Genomic DNA, 22,878 nt, shown 5'->3' on the forward strand with positions numbered 1-22,878 from the left:
GGCGGGGAAAGCCGAGGGGGCTCGGGGGGGAGAGGCCTCCTCCCTGAGGGAGGGCCCCGGCGAACGCCCGGCTGTTAACGTGAGGGCACCTAGGGGCGATGGTAACCTTGGGTGCCTGGAGGCAGGTTAGGGAAGGTGACTTCCCGAAAGCCGTGCTTCCTGGCTCTTTATTCCCCCTTTCTACCTCAGGAACGGAGTTGAGTGTGAAATTAATCTGTGCTTGCTGCCTGGACGGGCGCAGTCATAGATATGAGTTTTTGTGGAGGTGTTAGGATTTTTTTTTTCAGTGTTCTCACGTTGTGTGACTTCAGAGAAACCTGTATCCGGGTGTGTGTGTGTTGGTGTTTTTTACACCTGTGTGTCTCGTGTCAAATTTGAGGAGTGCATGAATACAAAGGTGACTCTTCTAACTGCCGATTAGGTAATACCAAACTGAGGTCTGAGTATTAAAATGTTCCTCTTCTGATTCATGCTTTACTACCCGTCACAATCCCGTGAGCTGGAGTTTACCCAAGGCTGTGCCGGTGCCACTCCATGGGCAAACTCCTTCTCCATGAATGAAACGGGCGGTGGTTTTGGAGTTTAAGCCTTGATGTCTGTCTTGCAAACTTTTCTGCATGGACAGACCCCTCTGCCTGTTTAACCTCTACGAAGCCCGCGAGTGCTCTGTTCTTGAGTGATAACCAGCAGGTTATAAAGCATCCTGGGAAGCTGCCACAAATCTAGTTTAGCAAGGTGACTTGATATATCAAGCTAGACCAGAATCAGACTTGCAGTCCTGAAACTCCATCAGTGCTGCACTGCCTGAGATAATGTGATGTAACGCTGACGAATTGTTAAAGATAATAAAATAAGCATTTTTTGATACTGCATATGAAGAAGATTGACTCAAGGGTTTGTGGGGTTTTTTTCCCAAACCGTATACTTTTGTGAAGATAATTTCAGAAATTAGCCCTTCTAAAAATAGTCTCTGTAACTTGTTCTTTTCGTTGTCATTTTTCTGTGCAGAACTGTGTGGAGAGTTCAGGCCATCTTTGAGCTGTGCTGCTACACCTTTGTACTTTTAAACTGTTTGTATCACAGAGAAAAATGCCTCCCAGAATTCTGTGTCATCATAATTTGAGTCAATTTTGCACACAACGGATCCTTTGCTCTAAAAACTCCTTACTTCTTAAACTAGCAAGATCTGTAAAACTGACTGAACAGTGCATGTTTAAATCCGTTTACTCAAACAGCTTTGATATGCTAAACGGAGTGTAACAGTTTGTGTAAAGTAGGTTTTTGTTGGGAGGAGGGAGTTTTGAGCTGCTTTTAGAAATAGCAACTGGAAGTTATTTTAGAGCGTACTTGCATTTTTTTTTTCACCTGTAGGTATGTAGAAACATTTGTACAAGAATTCTTTTTTATTTTGTAGGGTTGATCCATATGGGTTTGAAAGGCCAGAAGACTTTGACTATGCATCCTATGAAGCGTTCTTTTCCAGATATCTAGTGGTACTCACTAGAAGAGCAATAAAATGGTCCAAGCTCCTAAAGGGGAATAACCGTATACAGAAGAGTTTAAAAGGTGAGCTGTATGTGCATTTATAGGTAAAAATGCATTATGCTGGAACCAATATATATCGTATTAAATTGTTTTGCATGTTTGAATGTTAAATACTAATTTTGTCTTTAAATGAAAAAGTAGTATAAACAGTAATAATACATAAGCATGTATCCTGCTCTTAGGGGGATCATTGATTGATTTAAAGCTTGCAAAGGAGTAATCCTCCTTTACCACATGCTATAATACCTTATTACATCCATAACCCAGAGATTATGGCCACCGGCACTTCAAGATGCTGTTTTACAGCTGTTTGTTGTATGGCATTCTGCTCTGTGCTCTCTTTAAAAAGACATGAGATTATGTAGAAGACACTGTCTTAAACCCCAGGGATCAGGATGTTCGGGCTCTCAGTTGCTGACTCTGACAGTTTCTTAGATTGCTGAGATTTTGTAGCTCTCCTTAACCTCCTTTTGTAAGATGACATTCACCTCACAGCTAAAAAGGTGTGTACTAAGAACTGATGCTAAATGCCTTACGAAGCGAAGAAAGTAAAATTAATGCAGGAGCTAACGCAACATAGGACAAAATGCTGATGGAACTGTCAATGGCCACTTCAAAAAGCAAGGAAACCTCTAGTAATGTTTTATCTTGCAAGAGAGACAGGGAGAAATAAATGGAGGGAGTCAGAAGGTGGCAGGGAATCCTGTGGAACTAAAGCGGGGGGAGGGGGGGTGTTGCCCCTCACTCTTTCTCTGGGTTATTTTTTCGTATAAGCATCTAAATTTTCCTCTTTGCTCTTAATGATGCTATTCAGCTTGCTTTCTCTTGGGAGTCTTTTGGAGTTGGGCAGAGTTCTCTGTACGTATGTTAAAGAAAAAGTGAGTATAACTAAGCAAAAGTGAAATTAGGCACCAACCGTAACATAGCTGAATATTTAGAGCTGTGCTTCAGATGCAGACTTTGACTGCTAATTCTGGTGCTTTTGTTGTTTTGGGGTCATTCTTTTTCCTTGGCACCATGAAAGGGATGATAACTAGCAAGACATTTTAAGTGTAACAGTGTATTTAGTGTACAGATGTCTGTTTTATAGCTGAGGAATCCCAGAAAATATAGGTTTGAGCTATAACTGCCAGATCATATGCTGCTAACCAGAAAGTAGCTACTTCTACTCTATTCTTTTTCTTCTAAATGTAAAGAAGCTTTTGTTTAGGGTGTAAAGTTTGAATATAGTGATAACTGTGCAGTATTTTGAATTTGTGAGGATTTTGAGATCCTGCAGAACTTAGTCTTCTAGTTGTTGTGGAAAAATAATCTCAGGTTTTGATTCATCTCCTGCTTCTCTTAAAATGTGTGAACTGTGACAGCAGCGGCTTTTAGCAATTTCTGTGAGTTCATTACATTTCTCTTCCCTTGTGTTCCCTGTTCCAGCACTGTAGACACAGAATGCTACTCTGATACAAACAGTGTGAATGCTTTTGGACTTATTTTAGAGCCCAGACTTGTCCACCAGACTTCGGTACTGGTGCTCACGCTGCCCCGTTAGCCACGTAATGGCAGTAACCATTAACACGGTTTTAATCTTCTCCTAACAGGCTACTGTTTGTGAAAAATGAGATACCATAAATCCACTGAAGGGACACAGGCAATGACTCTTGACTATAGCAAGGCCTTGCAGGCTGGTGCATCACCTTTGACGTTACTAACTGCTGCTAGAGATACTTGGATTTGTAGACTATGCGTTCTCATGTATATATGTAATACGTAGTTCTAAGGAGAGTGACTGGAATAAATAAAGTTGAGGAAGTGTAAATTCAAAGTTGATACAATAAGCCTCCTCGTTATCCTCAACCGATGCCTCAGAAGAGGAGCGTGACAGATTAACCTGTACAATTACTGATTGTTAAACACTTCCCTTCTTATTAAGATTGAAGTCTGTGGCATATGCATGTAGAATTATGTAAGCAGTTGTTTAGGTGTGTGCTTTATCCTGCAAGATGATCCTGCAGTGATTTCCGTGCAGGCAGTCAGAGCAGAAGTTCTGCCTGGTGATGCACTGAATTTCCTTCCTCCAAGACCTGACTTCATTGCTCTGAAGCTTTGCTCAGGAGCTGCTGGTTCTAATTAACTTCCCCTCTGCTGCAAGGCAGCCATAAGCTAGAACTGAGAATAACATTTGATTTGCCGCTTCTCACCCCAGATGCAACAGCTGTAGCTGCAAACCCATATCCTTATTTTGAGTTCTACTGGGGCCTTTTCAAAATGCATCCTGCTGTGAGTAGACACGAGAGAGGCATTGTACATGTGGTATCTCAGTAGCTCCACACCCATTTGTCTTTGAACATAGAGAAGCTCATAATTCCTGTCCAGGTGAACAGGAAGAAGTGATGACTTGTGTTAATTTGCCAGTTTGGAAATGTGGCGTGTTCACATGCTACTGTGTTTGCCTCGTATCCAGGGTGGTATGTATGTATATGATTCTGTTCTACTGTAAAGAAAAATAATTAGACTATGTTTTAACAACAGTAATTAGGCACTGTATCCTGTTGTTCTGATTACAGCCTTCCAGCAGGGTGGGTCATGGGAATTTTCGCTGGCAGTTCCTTTTGCTCGTTCTCCAATCTTTTCCTTTTTGTTATTTTTCTGGGATTTCGTTTCCCTCTCTACCCTGTTACCCTTCACTGTCTCCTGTGCACATGTGAATTTAAAGTCAGTGTTTGGTGACTTTCCTCCTCTCTCTCTCTCTGCCACTACTGAGATTCACTTAATTTCCATTTTTCTCCATTCAGCTGCTATCTTCATGGGACCAAAGGACAGCTTTCTGCTCTGGGCAGGCAACAAGCTGTCTGACATAATGGCCCAAAGTAGCTTGATTCTGACCAAAAGTGTGCTACGTAAAAGAATTTGGCTGTAAGTGGATTGATTAGTTGGCACTGACTAGTAGCAGAAGGTGCTTTCTAGTCTTTGAGGCTGATAAAATACAGTGAAAGGTGAAAGTAATGGTACCAAACAGTGGTTATAACAGGAGCGCTTCCATTCCAGCTCAGGGGTTGGAGGAAGGAAGGAAGGAGCATCTTAGAAAGTTAGTTTTTGTTTTTGACTGTAACTTGAACATTTACAGCATGCATCTGCTGTTTCTGTGGTGTATTGTTAAAATAAACCTTTCAATTCCTTGTTGTATGCTGTTTTCAGCTCTTTTGTAGAATTTTTCCTCTAGGATCCAATTTAGTTTCCTCATTGTTAGTAACTGAAAAGTGCAGATGCTTCTTGAAATCACACTCTTGTAATATTTTAGATGAGGTTATTTTTATTTTTTAAATAAAGGGGTTTTCCTACATACACTCAGTTTATGGTATAGAGTGAAACAATGTTAATGGGGGGAAAGATACATACAACTTTATCTAGGAGAAAAAACCTCCAAAATTATCATATTCTACCATTAAACAAGGACAGACAGGTTTAAAGTGACTTACTTAATTTTAAATCTTGTTACTATAAGTAGTATACAGTATTGGAAAAATGTTATTTTCTGCATATTTTTCTCTTGACGTTACTCCGGGTATTTATCAGCACTTCTAGACTACTACCCTGTCATGTAGCTGTTTTTTCTTGTAACAAGAAAAACATGTGAATAAAGTGTGACTCTAAACCTGCAGAAATTGGCGCTGGTTGTCAGGGGTAATAGAATTATTTAGGCTGCTTTTGTTTGCTTAAAAATTGCTGTTTCATATTTTATTAATGAACAGAGGCAAAAATTTCCCATGAAGATATTTCTTCATTGCACGTGTTTTAAAGCTTAGAATGCATTGTGTACACTGTAGTGTACTGGGAGTGATTCTGTGTGCGGATACTCAGAGCTTGGTGGTATTCAGCAGTGCTACTTTTGGGATCAAGCCCTTGGTTTACAGTTGGAGTCAGATGTGTGATTGGAGAGGCATGCACAATCCAGCTTCATCTGCAAAAGCTTCTTAAGTGTTACAGTGGGAGGATATTCTGCAGTATGGACTGTTGTTGTGGGCTTTTTAGTTCCTGAGGATAATGTGGAAGAGGGCCTACAGAAAACAAAATACATATGTATTTGTATAAAACAATATGATTTTATATATAGAATGACGTATATAAATAACATATAAACACATTAAATTGCAGCTGTCCTTATTTTTAAAACTACTTTGCTGCTTGTGTATGCCAGTTTGCAGATCCTGGCAAGTATGATAATGGCGTGAGGAAGAAAAGCACCATGTAAAGGGTTTTTCCATTCCTCAGGGAGCGGGGGAGCTGGGGCAGGTAGTCACTTGGGGCGATACAAGCTTCTGGCTGTCTATTACCATGAGAACGATGACACTGAGGAATAATGAGTGTATGCTGTGCTGCAGGGCTTCTTTGCCCTTGTGCCAGTGTAAAAGGGCTTGTCCCTGGTTTTCTTGAATTTAATGTGTATTGTTGGATGTGGATGTTGGCTATGCTTTCAGAATTGTCAGTTGTTCCAGAAAAAAATACCAATGAAATTCTATGTTAGAATATGATAATCCAGTAATTTAGCCAGTAAATTTGCTTCTAGAGACATTTGCAGGCTTAGCCGAACGTTGCTTCTTGTTGACCTAAATGGGATTGGTTCCTCATACTCATTCTTGCATTTGCTATGTTCATCTATAGGATTTCTTGAGCATTAGAGTTCAAAATCTTGTAAAAAAAAAAAAAAAAAAAAAAAGATTATTAAACAACCATGGAAAGAAGTAAATTATTTCCAATCTGTCTAAAATAAGGTTGTAGTGAAAGTTACTTTACAACTAGAACAGTAGAGACTGTAACCCATAGTATAAATCCTCATCGAAAAGCTGAACAAAAGCTGCACTCTGAAGACCAGGAAAATGTTAAGGCTAGGACCGTTTCTTTGAGAGAAAGCACCAGGCTTTAGATGGGTGAAATGCCCATTAGAGATGCATGGACCTCTCTGTTGACACTGGGAAAGCTGGTTTGGCTCCTGAAGGATAGGCAGCTGCAATTAGGTGGAATGTGTTTAGAAGGTGGCTGGCTGAGTTGTTATAAAACCTTGTTTCACTCTGCTGTTTTTAAGGCCTTTAATTCAGGCAGAATTTATCTTGAGTTACAGACCTTTGTGATTGGATAAAACCAGATTAGGTAATGATATTTCGTGTGTGTCTGTGTGTGTCTAGGCAGCATAAAAATCGTCACTCTCATTTGAGTGACATAGAATTAAGGGAGGAGAAGTTGATACTCTCACTGATACAGTCTCATTCATTTAGTAAGAAACATCTGGTTCGTTTGTCAGTTTCTTTACCCTGGAAAAAGCAGAAGGTTCTCAAACGTTCCTGTCTTTTTGGGTCAGAAGGGGTAATGCAGATTTAGGGTTATGTGCCAATCAGCAGCATTGGCTCCTTGTTAATATTTTTCATACCATTCCCAGGAGGAAGCTGCTTTGGCTGTCATTAGCTTGATGCTTCTTCCTGCAATCTTGCATCCTAATTATTTACACTGAATCATCTGCTTAAAAAAAAAAAAAAAACAACCCAAAGCACACCCTATGATGAATATGATGCAGGAGCTACTTTAAATTTGAAGACTTCTCCAGTTATTCTAGGAAAAATTATCTGCTGCTCACTCACATCTCTAGTTCTTCCAGAGGCCTATTTAGACAGTAGCCGCATATTTCATATTTCTCAGTTTCTGCTGTGATTTCGGTGGTTAGGTGCTAAGCTGAAATCCTAGGGTTATGCTAGAGCATAACCAAGCAAACGGAAAGGGCTATCATGTCAGAGGCCATTGGTAATGTACGGAAAGAAAAAGTCAGTGCTCATCTGAATGAAAAAGGACAAAGATCAAGGGGAAACTTTGATGTTCATATCTCCACCTGGAAAGGTGGGAAGAAGAGGAAAAGACTCAAAATCCTAATGGGGGAATAGAGGAGGGAGGAAAGCCTGGGTCTGGAGATCTGTGTGGGGAGTCTGAGTGGCAAGAACTTAGGAGCGAATCTAAAATATTCTGTGTAGGTGAGAAGGAAATGCTGATCCTAAATGGTAGCATAGGAGAGAAAACGTAATAATCTCTAGTCAAGAGTTTTCCTATGACTTCTTAACTTTCTGTTGCTCATTTCCAAAAGAAAAATACAGCTGGATTATTTTGAAAACCAAAAAAACCCACCAAACTTCTTGTTTTGCAGTTAAGAGATACATCAGGAAAGGCATCCCCAATGAACACCGTGCATTGATCTGGATGATTGTGAGCGGGGCCCAAACCAACATGGAACAAAACCCTGGATATTACCACAGACTGCTTGAAGGAGAGAAGAATGACAAGTTGGTTGAAGCAATCAAAACAGGTTATTGTCTTGATAACACTGTTCATCCGTGTTTATCCGTCCTATGTGCTTAAATGTTAGAGATCAAGTTATGTCATGGAAAACTTATGTTTCTGTAGTAGTGGTTTAAGTGCTGAATTAACATATAAATTAGATTAGCCATAAGCTCTTTAACAGCACAGATCTTTCCAGGTTCATCATGTGGTCAAAAGCATTAAGGAAGATTAGAAATTATTTGGGAAGGAATAAAGAACAAACTAGAAAACATTATTATATTGTCTCCTAAGTGATTGAGGAGTTATGACTTTGTACCATAAGGCCTGCCTTTGGGTCTGTTTCTCCTTAGTTCTGTCTCAACAGGACACTGGAAGAGCAGCAGGGATGGTTGAAGATGTGGTACAGTGTCTCTATGAGGCAGGTGAAGTATGTTAGAATTTCAGCTTGAAGAAAAAGACTTCTGAGAAAAAGTTGCTGATAGAGCTAAAAATTATAAATGGTGTAGAGAGGGTGAATGGGGAGCAATTCTTACTTGTTTCTTGCAGCGTAAGAACCAAGGACACTGAATGAAATTTGCCATGCTGCAGGTTTAGAAGAGTGTATTGCTGAATTGTGGCATTTGTTACTGTAGGCTGCTGCTGAGGCCAGAAATATGAACTGGTTTAAAAAGGAACTTTACAAACTGAGTGGTGGGGAAATCCACCTAATGCAGGAAATCCTAAACACTAAATATAAATCCTTGAAAGAAGGGAGTTCTAGGAGGAGAAATACCCCTCCTTTACTAATCCAGTTTCATATGCGCTGTCTGTGAACATTGATCAGTCGCCGATATTGGTGACAGGGTATTAGGGCAACCAGACCTTAGACTGGCCCACTGGCTGTTTAAAAGAGGCAGTAGGGGAGGCCAAGCAAGTAGAAGTTTGATGTAACTGATATTTTTCCTGAAACTTTTCAACCTGCTGCAGCAGAGCTTTTGTAGAGAAGCTGTTGTTGGTTGAACTGCCCGATTAATGAGTCAAGAGGCTGGGCTGGGCTCTGAGGTGGTTTTGTTAGAATAGCAGGTGCAGTCATCAACTTTTGCTTCTTGAAAAAGCCAGGTAGTTAAAAGTTGGGGCTTTATGGATTTTTATTTGAGTTGGATAATCATATGAACACTTTTTGGTTTATGCTGTTTCTCCTCTGCCTCTCCCTGCAACAGCAGCAGCACTGTGGGCTTTTGGGACTACACGCCTTACTAAGGCATTTTGGAGCATAAACTTTCATGTTCCTATGAATATGAAGACTAGCCAGAAATCTTCAGGCTCATGTCCTGCTCAGAACTAGAAACAATAGAGCTCTAACTACGAATACAGAGGGAGCTACTAAGATGACTTTCCAAAACCAGCCTTGGTAAGAGCCTGGAGAAAGGACCAAACTGTATTCAGTTGGGGTACAATTGCTGCAAGAGGGAGTTGCAGTTTCTTTTCCAGTACTGGACAATGACATGAAGGGTCATATCATGACAGTAGGTGGATTTTCACACAGGTTATACCATGAAATAAAAATATTTCTGTGGGGGAGGAAAAATAATGGAAGAAGATAAAGATCTATTTGTGAATTATGGAGGAAATAAAGTTTTGGAAAAGCTATCGTGTTGACTGGAAAACTGTGGAAGAGAAAACTAACAAGGAGCAAGTGAGGGTAAGGATAAAGAAAAATGGATTGGAGAGTTTATTGGAGGGGAAAAAAATAAAAAGAGGACCTCGGACTCTACAGTGATAGATTTCCCTTCAGAAAGGAAGAAACAATGTGAACATATGAGGGGTGGAAGGAGCAAGGTACTTGCTTGAGGTGAATGGAAACTTCGTGTTTAATAAACTTAGTGCTCCTGTTGACTGCAAATTTTATAGTGGGCTTTAGCTGAGGATTGTTTCAGTGTGAATTGTTGTCTGACCTTCAGTTTGTTTCTGCCTGTGTTGTTTTCCCATCACTGTAGTTGTTCTTAACAGTAAACTGAAGTAAGATGTGAATCTTGCTGCTGTTCAGTTTTCATGCCTGCAGTTTCCAAAATTTTCAGGCAATTGTGCTGTATTTAGTCCTGCAGTCTAGCTGTAAAATTACAGCCCAGGACAATGCTGCGGTTTAAAAACAAGAGAACAGCAACCATGCTTTCTTTTTTTTTTCTGGGGGAGGGGCAGGACAATAAGACCAACCAAAGACTTTATTTCAAATTCAGTTTAAAACATGTGTAAGAGCCAATGTGTCCTGTTTGCCCAGAAGCTCCAATTTTCATGTATGTTTGAAACTTATTTTCAATATGGGAATGTCTTTTATAGGATATAATCAGGTTAAAAAATGCAGGTAGACTGTGTAGAGAAATGGTCTAATCTTTAAAGGAAAATCTGATTAATAAGAGCTAATAAGTCTAAACTACCTTTTCACCATTTCTGCCCTTTAACTTGCTGATTCTTAACTGCTGGGTTTAATTGCCGATTTTGGTTTATATATTTGCTGTTTGAACATACTTTTTTTAGAGAGAAATGTAGGAAAGAGCAGGCTTCTTACTCTAAACATAAAAATAAGAACTTAAAGAATGCAGGTCTCTAAATTTTGATGGAAATTTTCATGGCTTAGTTATGTACACATTTAGAAGGGCACGCATTCCTCCTGAGCTTTGTTGTTCATGCCCTATTATAGTAAAGTTTAGTAGGACAAATTATGTTGGCAGGATAAAATATGGCTGTCCTCCTAATACAAAGGCTACGTGTTGGTTACAGAAAGGCTGGGGTGTAAGCTGACATAGCTTCCTTGCAGCAACTCCCCCCCCCCCCCCTTAGGCTGGACCATTGAATTTCAGAGTATGTATGTCTGTGTCTGCAAGTCCTCTTGCATGCACATGCAGCTAATATCCACGTTTTTACTCCTGTGTTTCATGAGGAGGAGTTGTCAGAGCTGTGAAACCCAGGGTCTGGTATTTATCAGTCAGGCCCCTGAGCCTGCGCTGCACTGAGTGACATAAGGATCTGATTGTGTGGATTGGATAGTTGTTGCAGGATCTTAGTTGAGTTTATGATGGGTTCAGAAAAGTAATTCAAAGAGCCATTGCCACTTCACTGGAGACAGTGAATATTTTACTATCAAACCACCAATAAGCTTCTCTGAATGGGGTGAAACTATTAGTGAAGGTTGGGAATTTTCACGTGAGTTTAGGCCATTTAACCATGCAAGAGCAAGGGTGACAGCAGTGTTGGCTCTTCTGGCTCTCTGTAAGAGAAGCCATATCAGGTCATACCCAAACAGCTACCTCGTCTGGTCTTCTGTCTACCAGAACAGCTAAAGGAAGAACTGGAGGAGTAAAGTATGTAATGATACTTCCTCAGAATATTTTTTCCTAATCTCCAGTTATCCAGTGGTTTGGAGAGTTCCTGAGTCATATGCTGCATGTTTGTAGTTAATAACACTGGATGGGGAAAAAATTCACAAAAAACCTCTGGTTGCTCCTTTTTCATGTCATTTACCTTGCTCCTGATTTTGCAGATCTGTGCTGTCTTGCTCATAAGCACCTCCCTCCAAACTAAGGAGCTCTAGTCTACCTTGTCTTATACTATATATGGTAGCCATTTCATACCTGTGATCTTTCTTGTTGCCATTCTCTTCTGCAGTTTCTCCAATTCTGATAATCACCTTTTGGAGATGAAGGGGACTGGAATTTATGCGGGTGCTTCTCAGATTTATACAGTGGCATTATTGTTCTTTTGTAGGAAATCCTAACCCTGTTTTCTTTCTTGACACCTGCAAGCTATTGAACTGTTACTTGGTGCTGGTGGTGGGGGGTGGTAGGCTCAGTTTCTCTGGTTTTAGTTGATAGCAAATTTGACCTTAACTTAAAAAAATAAACCAAAAAAACCTCAAACCTCCAAAACAATTTCTAGTTCCAGGTGTTGCAGGGAAAAGCTTGAAGATGAGTCCTAAATATCCAGTTACAACAAAATTAAAATACCCTTTGAGTATATTATTTTTACAAGTTGTAATTAATGACCTAACCTCATTATTCTGGAGGTTTGCAGTGGAGTTTTTGAATGCTTGTAGTTGGCAGTTGAGGTGAATTTTTGTTCTGCTCTTTACTAAGTAAAAAAACCCAAAAAACCAAAACCCAAACCTACCTGCCTGGAAGCTCTTTGGAGCAGATGCAAGTTACAGATGTAGCAGTAGCAAAGAAGTGACCTAAGTGGAGTAGAGGATGTTAGTTACAAAAATACTTGTGTAATTTACTGGGCACTGTGCCTGGGAGTGGGAAGCACCTGGATATGAAGTTAAGAACAGAAAGAATGAGATAGCAAGATGAAGAAGGTTGACTTGTAGGTGCCTGACTTTTGAAGCACCCTAAATAAGAAAAGCGCAAGACTGGTACAAAAGCACTAGTTTTCTGGACTGCACATTTAAATCTCTTTGCTCCAGAAATAGCATCAACAGTTGTGATTCCAGGTACCAAAATAGATGTCTGTTTTATAAACTGAGGCTAATGTGGCTTTCTGCCTATGTTTATATTACTGAATGAGAGGTAGAAATACTGCAGACCTGTGAAAGGGGAGAAACAAGCCAGTAGTCTTCTCATGATTGCTGCACAGACATAAATCAATGGGAAAGGAAAGCTGCTGGTTTTGTTTCACAGCAGCATAACACTGCCACCTCACAGCACTGAAAAATCATCTAAAAAATGCTGTTGGAATTCAATCTGTATTTACTGCAAAGGAGTAGCTAGTCTTTTCTTTGTGACCTTCTTCCTGGTCCCATGCCCTTATACCTAGTTTGGTTATAGCCAGCAAATCTGCACACAACCATAAGATGGTCATAGTTTCAGGGTTTATCTAGCAGTATAAAATTCTAATGTTCATTTTCCTGCTTGAAAACAATCCTGATTTTTTTTTCCCGAACTGGACTAGTTGGAGACTGTATTCATTTGGACACTAATGTCTATCAAGAGTGAAGGAGGTATGGATAGCAGGTCAGAGGGTGGGCTGCACGGAGGTGTTTGGGTGTCTCCTCTGGGACAGGTGTAGTAAAATGGGGGTAAGTGCTCAAGTCAAATGAACAGCTCTCTCCTGCTCCTGCCGTTTGCCTTGAGTCATCTCTGGCAGTCATCTTGTAGTATGGCAAAGTATATTGGTCTGTGTGCATTTGGGAAGCGGGTTGACTTCCCTCACCTTGCAGTCAGAGGGGCCTCGGAGCTCAAGGAAGAGAGAGAGCATGCAAGTGGAACAGAAAGGGGAGGATGGAGAGGAAGTGGGACCCCCTGCTTATGGTGTACTCAAGATAATAATCTGGCACAAGGAGTCCTGTGAGACCATGCCCCATATCTTCTATTAAGGGTAGAGACTTCTAGCTCTTGTATCTTGTTTTTGTCCCCATCCTCTTCCCCCAGACTAAAACACTGTTGCTAAATATGAAGAAAAGTTTTAAATCCTTCATAAAATTAGGGGATACTTCCCCCAGTCCTTGTGGGAGAAACATGCTCTGCAATCAGAAAGCAAATTGGAACTGATTCTCTCAACTGCAGGCCTTCCTCAGATAGTGAAATTGAAGATGAGTTCAGTTTGAGTTGTCTGTGCTCTGTATGTGATGGATTTTTCCTACTGCCCCCTCACCCTCATTCTGCATAGCTGAGGCAAAGAGCCATAACTGAAATATCAGCATTAATCTTTTCTGTAACAAATCCAGCATACACTTTAATATTGATTATGCAAATACTATGCTGCTCTTCCTATCAAGAAGAAACAAAACAGATGTATTTATCCTATAACTGGCTGTTGCTCAAGTCCTTTTAAAAATTGTCTTTTTCCTTGTGTTTTTCTTTCTTTTCAGTCACATGAGAGGTGAAGTGAGATATTTCCTTGCCCTCCCGTTTCTGTAAAGGATTTGTTCTCTTTAAAAGGAAGAAACAGGGATTTGTGCGATAATTTTTAATGCTTGTGACTTCCATTACACTACTTGTGATTTTGGGGAGCTTTCTTCCTTTAGTTGCTTACAGCTCAACTTTGTGTCAAAGCTGTAACAGACTTCTTCCTCTATGCAGGAAAAGGCTGATAAGTGATGACTCTTAGGACATAGATATGTGTACAGTAGTGCTGTTACTGATTGATTTTTTTTATTTTTTTTTTAAACTTTAACCCAATTTTTTGTTGTTGTCAAATATAACCAAAACATCTATTCATATTTTATTAATAAGTCTTGGGTTTTAAAAATCTTCAAAATTACTTTTGAATACTATTTTTCTCCCCAGCTTAATCTTCTAAAAATCATCTGCACAAGTCTGGACTAGTGACCTTGGGTTCCCTCTTTATAGAGTGAAACAGGCCAAGAATTAACTCTGCCTATTTCTTTCCGACAACTAAAGGGAGTTTTGGGTGACTAGCTCAAACTTGCGTGACTAATTTTTAGACCTTTGTAAGGAGAGATGAGCCCTACTATTCATGTTTGGTCTGGAAGAAAGGGATGCTTTGAAATGTTAGTAATTGCATAGTCCTTATTTAGTTTAGGATTGAGCTTGAAGCATGTAGGATGTGCTCTGCTGCTTGGATATCAAAAAAATCACTCTTCTTCTTGGTGATCTTGCACCAATGAAGAAACAACTTTTCTCACAGTCGCATCATGGACAAACTTAAAAAAAACTAAAAAGGTGATTTTTATGTGGAAGTCACCAGCTGCAGGAGTAGGACTTTTTGTTTTAGCTGTTTGGGACTGTTTGGTAGAATTTCACTTAATAAATCAGTTGAAAGTTCATCCGTATTTGTTATGAGAATATGCTTTCCTAGAGGCACAGCTCATTTCATGCCACTTGGCTAGATAAATTTGGTATGTGTTGTTCCTGCCACTCTAAATGTCTGGTTTGCTTTCATTTATGCCTTTGCAGTCAGAAGCTGAGAGAGTCCCATCTGCAGGAGAATTTCTTTAGTCCTGCTTGAAATTGATTTCTGTATGCTAGTAGGATTAATCTTTTGAGGAATAGATTATCTTTGAATGCTGATGGCCTTTTAGCCAAAATGGAGGTAAAGCTGTTTCTAAAAATTCTTCCACCAAAACTACAGTTTAGTGAACCATAGTGAAGTTTCAGTTGTACTTCAGAAGAGCTGTACAAGTTTGTTTGGAAAGTGAAGGAGGGAACAGGTCTTAATTTTGGTCTTTTTCGCTTTTGTCTAGACATGAACAGAACATTTCCAGATAATGTAAAATTCCGCAAAACTGCTGATCCCTGTTTGCAGCATACACTCTACAACGTATTGGTAGCATATGGCCATCATAATAAAGCAGTAGGATACTGTCAGGTATGTAATCACTGTTTTTTAAACAATGCTGCATTTCACCAATGGTAGTTGTTCTTGTCCATTTGAATGTGCATTTTTAGAAGCAGATCCATAAACTATTTCTGTTTTTAAAATGGCCCTGGGGGCAGTGGGAATGAATCACTTCAGGCAAGCTCAAATGTCCTTGTGAGTTTGTCTGTGGCCTTTTTTGTGTCTAGATTGATCATGTTTGGTTCCATTTGTTAGCTGCAAAATAAATGTTTTATCACACATGGTCGTATCAAGATTAGTTGCTTTGGAGAGGAAGAGAAAGTAAGCTTGCCTTTCCTTCTTCCTCTGTCCTGCCATCTTTCCCAAAACAGTCCTTGGTATGTACGAGGCATCATGAGATCTCAATTTCCTTTGTTTTCTCTGTCACATTTTTCAAAATATAGGAAGACCAGCATTCATGCAACATCATGAAGTTGGGGGGGTGGTAGCGTTTATTTGGTGCCATCTCCCAGTGTAGACAGGCAAGTAGGAAGAAAATTTGCTTGAAATTCAACCTGATGCTGCTAAGAAGGCAGCTCAAAAAAGCTCTTGTCATCACTGCCGAGTACTGTAAAGTTTCCCATGGGACACAAAGAAGATAAAAGTTGATTCATCACAGTCAAGCAAAAAGTGGCCATCTTTAAGGAGCAATGGGCAAATGTGTTTTCAGTTCACTTAAGTTCTTTCCTCTCTTCCCCTTCCTCATCAAGGATATGTGTGCTAACCTATACCTCATGCTAGTTGAGAAAGCTAGTACAGTAAATATAACAGTTCCAAAGTTAAAAGAATATTAATTGTATTTATTGAAATCTGGAGAGGAGAAGACTTGGAAGAACTTAAACCTAGACTGAAGTCACTAAAAAAAACCTAGATTGAAATCACTAATAAAAAGTCACTTCTTATTTGAAGAATGGGAGTAAAAGAGGAATTAGTTTTATTACTTATATATTTATTAAAATATAATTTTAATATTTTGAGAAGAACAGAAGGGGTAGAACTATGAATACTCTCTTTTGCAAGTGTCAGGCTCCTATATAGAGGTAGTTATATCCACAAACATGCACAACTTCTAAACCATAGAATCATAGAATGTTTAGGGTTGGAAGGGACCACTAGTGGTCATCTAGTCCAACCCCCCTGCAGTGAGCAGGGACACTGCTAACTAGATCAGGTTGCTCAGAGCCCCATCCAACCTGGTCTTGAATGTTCCCAGGGATGGGGCCTCCACTACCTCTCTGGGCAACCTGTTCCAGTGTTTTACCACCCTCATTGTAAAAAATTTCTTCCTTACCTCTAGCCTGAACCTACCCTGTTCTAGTTTAAAACCATTTCCCCTTGTCCTAACACAGCTGGCCCTACTAAAAAGACGTTCCCCATCTTTCCTATAGGCCCCCTTTAGGTACTGGAAGGCCGCAATCAGGTCTCCCCGTAGCCTCCTTTTCTCCAGACTGAACAAGCCCAACTCTCTCAGCCTGTCCTCATAGGAGAGGTGCTCCAGCCCTCGGATCATTTTTGTAGCCCTCCTCTGGACCCGTTCCAACAGTTCCATGTCCTTCTTGTGCTGAGGGCTCCAGAGCTGGACGCAGTACTCCAGGTGAGGTCTCACCAGAGCTGAGTAGAGGGGCAGAATCACCTCCCTCGACCTGCTAGCCACACTCCTCCTGATGCAGCCCAGAGTACGGTTGGCCTTCTGGGCTGCCAGCGCACATTGCCGGCTCATGTCTAGCTTTTCATCCATCAGTACCCCCAGGTCCCTCTCGGCAGGGCTGCTCTCGATCCTTTCTTCCCCCAGCCTGTATTGATACTGGGGGTTACCCCAACCCAGGTGCAGGACCTTGCACTTGGCCTTGTTGAACCTCATGAGGTTCACACAGGCCCACCTCTCTAGCCTGTCCAGGTCTCTTTGGATGACATCCGGTCCTTCTGGTGTGTCAACCTCACCACTCAGCTTGGTATCATCCGCAAACTTGCTGAGGGTGCACTCGATCTCGCTGTCTAAGTCATTGATGAAGATGTTAAAGAGCACCGGTCCCAGTACGGACCCCTGAGGGACACCACTCGTCACCATGCTAGCTTCTACCCAAAATATATGTCCAATTGTTACTAAAAAGTTTTGGTACAGTAACTGTTTAATGGGCTAATCATTGCATTTTAATTTGGCATTATGAACACTGGAGGTGAAAGAAGATGACTTAAAAAGCCTTATGCGATTTCTTTTCACCTCTGGTCTCCTCACAGGATAAATGTTATCTTTTCTGGCCAAATAATTGGAACAAATGTCAACATCTGCTTTCCAAGACATGTTGTAAATCAAGCAAAGTTTCAGGAAATCACCTTTTCTGCTACTGAGGCAGAAGATTTCATCAGGATAGATATAGTGGTACCCACTGCATGATAAGAAAGACCATATAAACACTAGAAAACTCAGAGTGAAAAATGGATTTTTTTTTTATTTTTTTTTTTTCCCCAAGTGTTTTGCAGAGCTTTTACTGACTGAAGGCTCCTCAGGGGACATTTCCATAATGCTAGTGCATTTGTGGTTCTTACTGGCATTTAAGTCTCTCATCTGGGAGCATATTGGGCTTTGCATTGTCATGCTGTGACAGTGATATGGTGTTTACTGCCCTGGTATAACCAGCAAAATTCAGTGTCCTGTGAACATCAGCTCCAGAGCAGTTTTTGTGCATGCCGTGTTAAATGCCAAACAGTCTCTTGTCACTGCAGATGCAATCACTAAGTTAACTGTCAGCATGGGAACAAATAGCTGCCTTCCTAACTAGAAGGCCAAGCACTGGGTAAGGCCATGCACAAGGTCTATCCAAGCTGTTTGTGTAACAACTGCTGTAGCGACTCAAAGCTTGAAAATGCAACATTTGAGAAGATGCAGTGTCCTAATATTTCTTTGTTCTTGGAGTGTTGCAAGGCCTTCTGAGGCGGGACAGGTGAGTCAAATCTGTTGACTAAAAGAAATGAGATCGCAGTTCAGAGAGGAAGTTGCTGCCAGGGGAGTTCTTTTTTTTCAGTAGCTCTCTTCTGGCTCACAGCCATAACTGGCCGCACTGCAGGGTACCCAGAGACCCTGGTGCTGCCTGTGTCAATAGATGTGCTGGAGAACTCCAGCTCAGAGGGAGAGAGAACAGGGAAAAGGCCAAAGAAAGGGATGAAACCAAAGAAGACAATGTAACCAACATCAGCCTTCATAGCCTGTAAATATTTAAAAAATAATTTTCTGTTAGCTTAGGAAGGTTTTGGGGAGGCTTGCACCTCAGAGGCAGCTTTAGTGTATGGTCATACCGATGTGCTGTCTATGTTATTATGGTTGTCAGCTTGTTTCTGACGCAAAAGACATACTTAAAAACTCTTAAGGAAGTGGGCTACTGTGCATGTAAATCCGTAATACTTCCATCACTTAGCAGTGTTATGGTGGATACAAGAAAAAAGGTGCCTGAGACAGAGGTGATGTGTTTACAGGGCATACCAGTTTGTGACCTGTGTGTTCTGTATGCCACTTCTCTAGTCAGAGAGTGTCAGTAACTGTTACAAAAATTGGACAGCTGGAATTTAGCCAGTCATGACTTGACTACTTTTCACAAATTTTCTGGTAGCTCTTCCAGTCCCCCCACCTCGTGGCGTTTACCTTCTGTTTGCACGTTGAAAGGCAGGAGCTACAGTGGCCAGTCATTGACTAATATGTGGAGTACTGGAGGTATTATGGAAGCAAATGATTTGTATACACTCATTCAATGAGGTAAGGAGCAACAGCTTGTAAAAGCTGCTGGAGCTGCAACTTTTTACTAAATAGTGTTTGGGTCAGACATTCTCCTTCTGCAGCCACGCTGTCTACCTGCAGGTGTGTTGTGTTTGTACTGCGCCTCTAATACAGCTGTATTTTGGTTCTGGTCAAAGCAGTTTTCAGTTATGTTGTGACAGGGTTTTGGGATTTAAAAAAAAAAAAAAAAAGAAAGGAAAAAAAGAAGAAAGCTGAAGGTGTAAATTATAGACTAATAAGCTTTTTCTTTTAATTTTCCTCTCCTTGATCTTTGTTAGTAATTTTTGTTAGCTGTTGTCATGCAGGTTTAACAGCTTACTCAACCGGTGGCCATTATTACTAGATTTTACTTAATGTGCCTGCTTGGCAGATCTGTAGTGATTTAGCCCTTAATCGAAAGAAATAAACTAGAAACTCTTAACTGTATACATCTTAAACCCCTTCTTTCTATTTCAGGGCATGAACTTCATAGCTGGATACCTGATTCTTATTACAAGGAATGAAGAGGAGTCCTTTTGGTTGCTAGATGCTCTTATTGGAAGAATATTGCCTGGTATGCTAAAAACATGTATAGTTGTATTTATATATCAGAACTTGGTTTTTATTTTGTCTTTGAATTCTTCTCTGGTTTTAAAAGTTTTAGATGTTAAAACGGACTTGAGTGGACTGAAGTTTGTTTTTTTTTTTAAGGTCCTGGAAACACAGGACAAAGGCAGTACACAGGTGAAACTTGTCTGTTTTATAGTCAGATTTTATGATGGCAGTGCTTTATGTGTATGTTAATTTTCAGTCTTACTTCTCACTCCCTACTTATACCTGCTAGGTAGATGTCTCCTATATCAGTATGATGCTGGGGAACAGGACTTGTGAAGGTGTCTGGGATTTGGCATTTCTGGCTGCAGGAATATGATTTGAGGCACAGATGAAGCAGTGATAGCAGGGCGAAGATGGGAGATGTGCATAATTTGAGCACTGATCCTGCAGTAGGAATTCCCAGTGACTTGGCTGGAGGCAGCATGAGGTTTCTTCAGAGGTATTTGGCAAGGTGGTGGTAGTTTGTTAGGCACAGCAGTTTCTGCTGTGTCCCCCACTTTTGAGCGGAGTTATCTTGGGCGCTACACACATCATGATTTTGCAACACAGCAAACGAATGTCAAAATCCCTGTCTGTATCTGTATGTGAAGTTCTTGTCACAGCTCTTACAATCAATGGTGATCTAGCCAGGCTGGTTAATAGATTCCAGAGGGAAATGCAGCACACCTTAAGCTATAGACAGCATCTACATCTGGTCAGTTCAGTAGCTCTCTAGGTTCCCTTGCCAGGATCTCTGGGTTTGCAGGAGGTGTTTACACACTGAATTTTGCCCCATGTATAAGCTGAATCTCATCACATGTGCGAAGTAATTTAAAACCAGAAGCAGACATTAGGCACAGCTATGTTTTATACTCCGATGAAATACATTTGGGAATGTTCTTTCTTGGGATTTAATTATAGAGGAAGAATGGTTTCATTGTGAATTCCCATTAGCGTTGCACAGAACTGACTACAGCTATACCCTTAATGTAAAACCATACTCAAAATGAAAGACTAATTTTTCTGTAAGAAGGCTTTGAAATTCTCTGTTGGCCCAGTTTTGCTTTGGAAACAGATCTGTTTCCCAAACAGTTAATGCAGTATTACAGTGTCAGCTAAGTGCTGGTAAAGGACATCAAAGTTGATACTTTTATTTCTGCTTCTTTCTGTGCTTGTTTAAGATTAAACAAACAATAAAAAGTATAACCTTTGGTTCCTTATTGAACAGAAGGGAAAGACTTTGAGAATGAAGGGAAAAGAGCTGAGGGAGTCTTTTGCTTCTTTTGAACAACTGTAAGAAATTATCTTTTACACTGAATGCACCCTGTAGGAACTCAGGTTTTCCTTGCATATGAGCAGAGTGGTTGGACTTCATTTGCAGATTGAAAGAGTAGAGACAGGCAGGGAGCGCTATGACTTGTTGAATCAATCTGCAAATATTTGAGGGTTTGCAGCCTTGAAGTTTACTTTCAAGCTATAAAAATAGTCTGAAGACTGTGTCTGTTGCTTTTGTTCAGCCTTGAGAGCTATAAGCTGTGCAAACAGGTAGGAGACTTGAGGGCTGCTGTCTGCCACATGACCTGCTGCTGGCTGACGTCGGTGGATGTCTTTCCATTGACATTGCTGTGTGAGGGATTAGGCCTTCAGTAAAAAGCAAGTTTCACTGCTAAGTGATGTGTGGCAACTTTTGCCGTTAATCTTTTTATAGTCTTATATGGTTTTTTTTATTTGGGGCAAGGGAGTAGATTCAGAATTTTTTATTGGTTTTGGTAGCAACCTTTAGTTGTTCTTGTATATCCTTCTTCTACACTTTGCTGATACCTAAATGACAAAAGTTGCTCCTATTTTTCCCTTAGTTTTTAAATTAATCTTACACCAGTAGCTTTGGTGATGAGAAGAAACTCATAAGGTGGAAGGCAATTACTGTGTATAAAATAGATGTACATTTACTTAAGTTTTAGATATATTTTTACTACTCTGTTGACAGATACATTTTTACTACTGTGTAACAAGAGTCCTGTTACAGATTTTGGCCTGAGTTCAGCACATCCCATACAGGCATCCATCTGAGCTGCTGAAGTTGGAAACGTGTGTGCTTATGTTTCTTTGATAGACAGTGGGGAAGGGGATATCTGATCAGAATTGCTGATCAGAGTGTGTCCCTTTCCCCTCCACAATCAGTTTTAAGAGAGCTTGAAGTGTCCCTTCCAGCTTGGGTGCCTCAACAGGAGCCCAAGTTAGGTAGTACAAATCTTTTATGTAGTAAAAATATATGTATTGAGTTCATTGTCAGAAAACTTGTTACTAATGCTCTCCCCCTTGCCAATTAAAAAAAAAAAAAAAAAATCCCCTTTTATTCCCGCTACCCTCCTATATCATGCTTGAATTCTACATTTATGAAATTCAAAGCATGATGGATGAAATAATTGGCGTAACTTCAGTGAAATATTGCATGCATATATGTGAAAGACAGACAGGCAGACTGCATCCATAAAGAAACTTACTCTGGTAAGTACTGCTCTTCTGTTAACAGCGTGAGGTATAGTGCATTTCAGATTGAAGCCCTATAACTATTTGTTGGGAAAGCAGAGAAACATTGTATATTCTCCAGATCTTCAGAGAGAAAAGTAGCAATCATTTTTAGTTGGATGTTAACAGCTTGATTGGCCAATATTTTTCCTTTAGTTTCGTACTTGATGCTCTTTTCTTAATCTGTTTGCATTGTAATCTACATGTTTTCCCCTTTCATTGCATCAGATATGCCTCCAGGTCGTGTCCTCATTTTTGAGTGTGTCCTGTCACTGCCAGTTAAATCAGTGATGATTTAGGACAATTTAGAAATCCATTCTCTGCCCTCTGCAGTGTCCCTATGAATGCTTCCTTCCCCTGGCCCACACTCATTTAATTACATTAAACAGCCGCTCCAGTACCTTGATGCTGACAGCATTTTTTTGGTCAGCAGATGAACCAAGCCAGCCACAGATCAATGTCATTGACTGAAAAATGTAGAATGTGACAGATGGGAATATTAGTGGCAGCTTTCTAGGGAAGTGACAGAGAAGGGCTCCTGAAGCTATGGCTCACCTCCCCGCTTGTACTGTTTCTTAGGTCTGGGTGGAGGTATGTACCATAGGTTATGATGAAGGTGTGACTGCTCCACGCGCTGACAGGAGGGGGACAGCTTGGGAATGGGACCCCATCAGTAGTGGTTTTCTGGCTGAATTGTTCTGTGACGTGCAAATGGAGTTAGCACAGCTGCAAGAGTGAGCCAGCAAAAATTACAATTTGGGTTTGTTGGTATGTGGAGTTCTGCGCGCGCCACTCGCCTGGCTGAATGTAGCACTGCTGGGTACAGCCGGGTGAGGCCA

The 22,878-nt window shown here is 40.5% G+C and overlaps 1 protein-coding gene across 1 annotated transcript in view; it reads left to right on the forward strand.

Moving 5' to 3' along the window:
* Positions 1-1,414: 1,414 nt before the first annotated feature.
* Positions 1,415-22,878, forward strand: part of GRTP1 (growth hormone regulated TBC protein 1) — a gene marked incomplete at its 5' end in the record, with an annotated part of 40,563 nt that continues 19,099 nt past the window's right edge. Inside the window, 4 exons of the mRNA XM_009645740.2 lie at positions 1,415-1,566; positions 7,724-7,882; positions 15,035-15,159; positions 19,394-19,490. Coding sequence (XP_009644035.1) covers positions 1,415-1,566; positions 7,724-7,882; positions 15,035-15,159; positions 19,394-19,490 — 533 coding nt within the window. The remainder of the gene's footprint in view (positions 1,567-7,723; positions 7,883-15,034; positions 15,160-19,393; positions 19,491-22,878) is intronic.

This window comes from Egretta garzetta, unplaced genomic scaffold, assembly GCF_000687185.1.
Source record: "Egretta garzetta isolate BGI_Z169 unplaced genomic scaffold, ASM68718v1 scaffold168, whole genome shotgun sequence".
Lineage (NCBI taxonomy): Eukaryota > Metazoa > Chordata > Aves > Pelecaniformes > Ardeidae > Egretta > Egretta garzetta.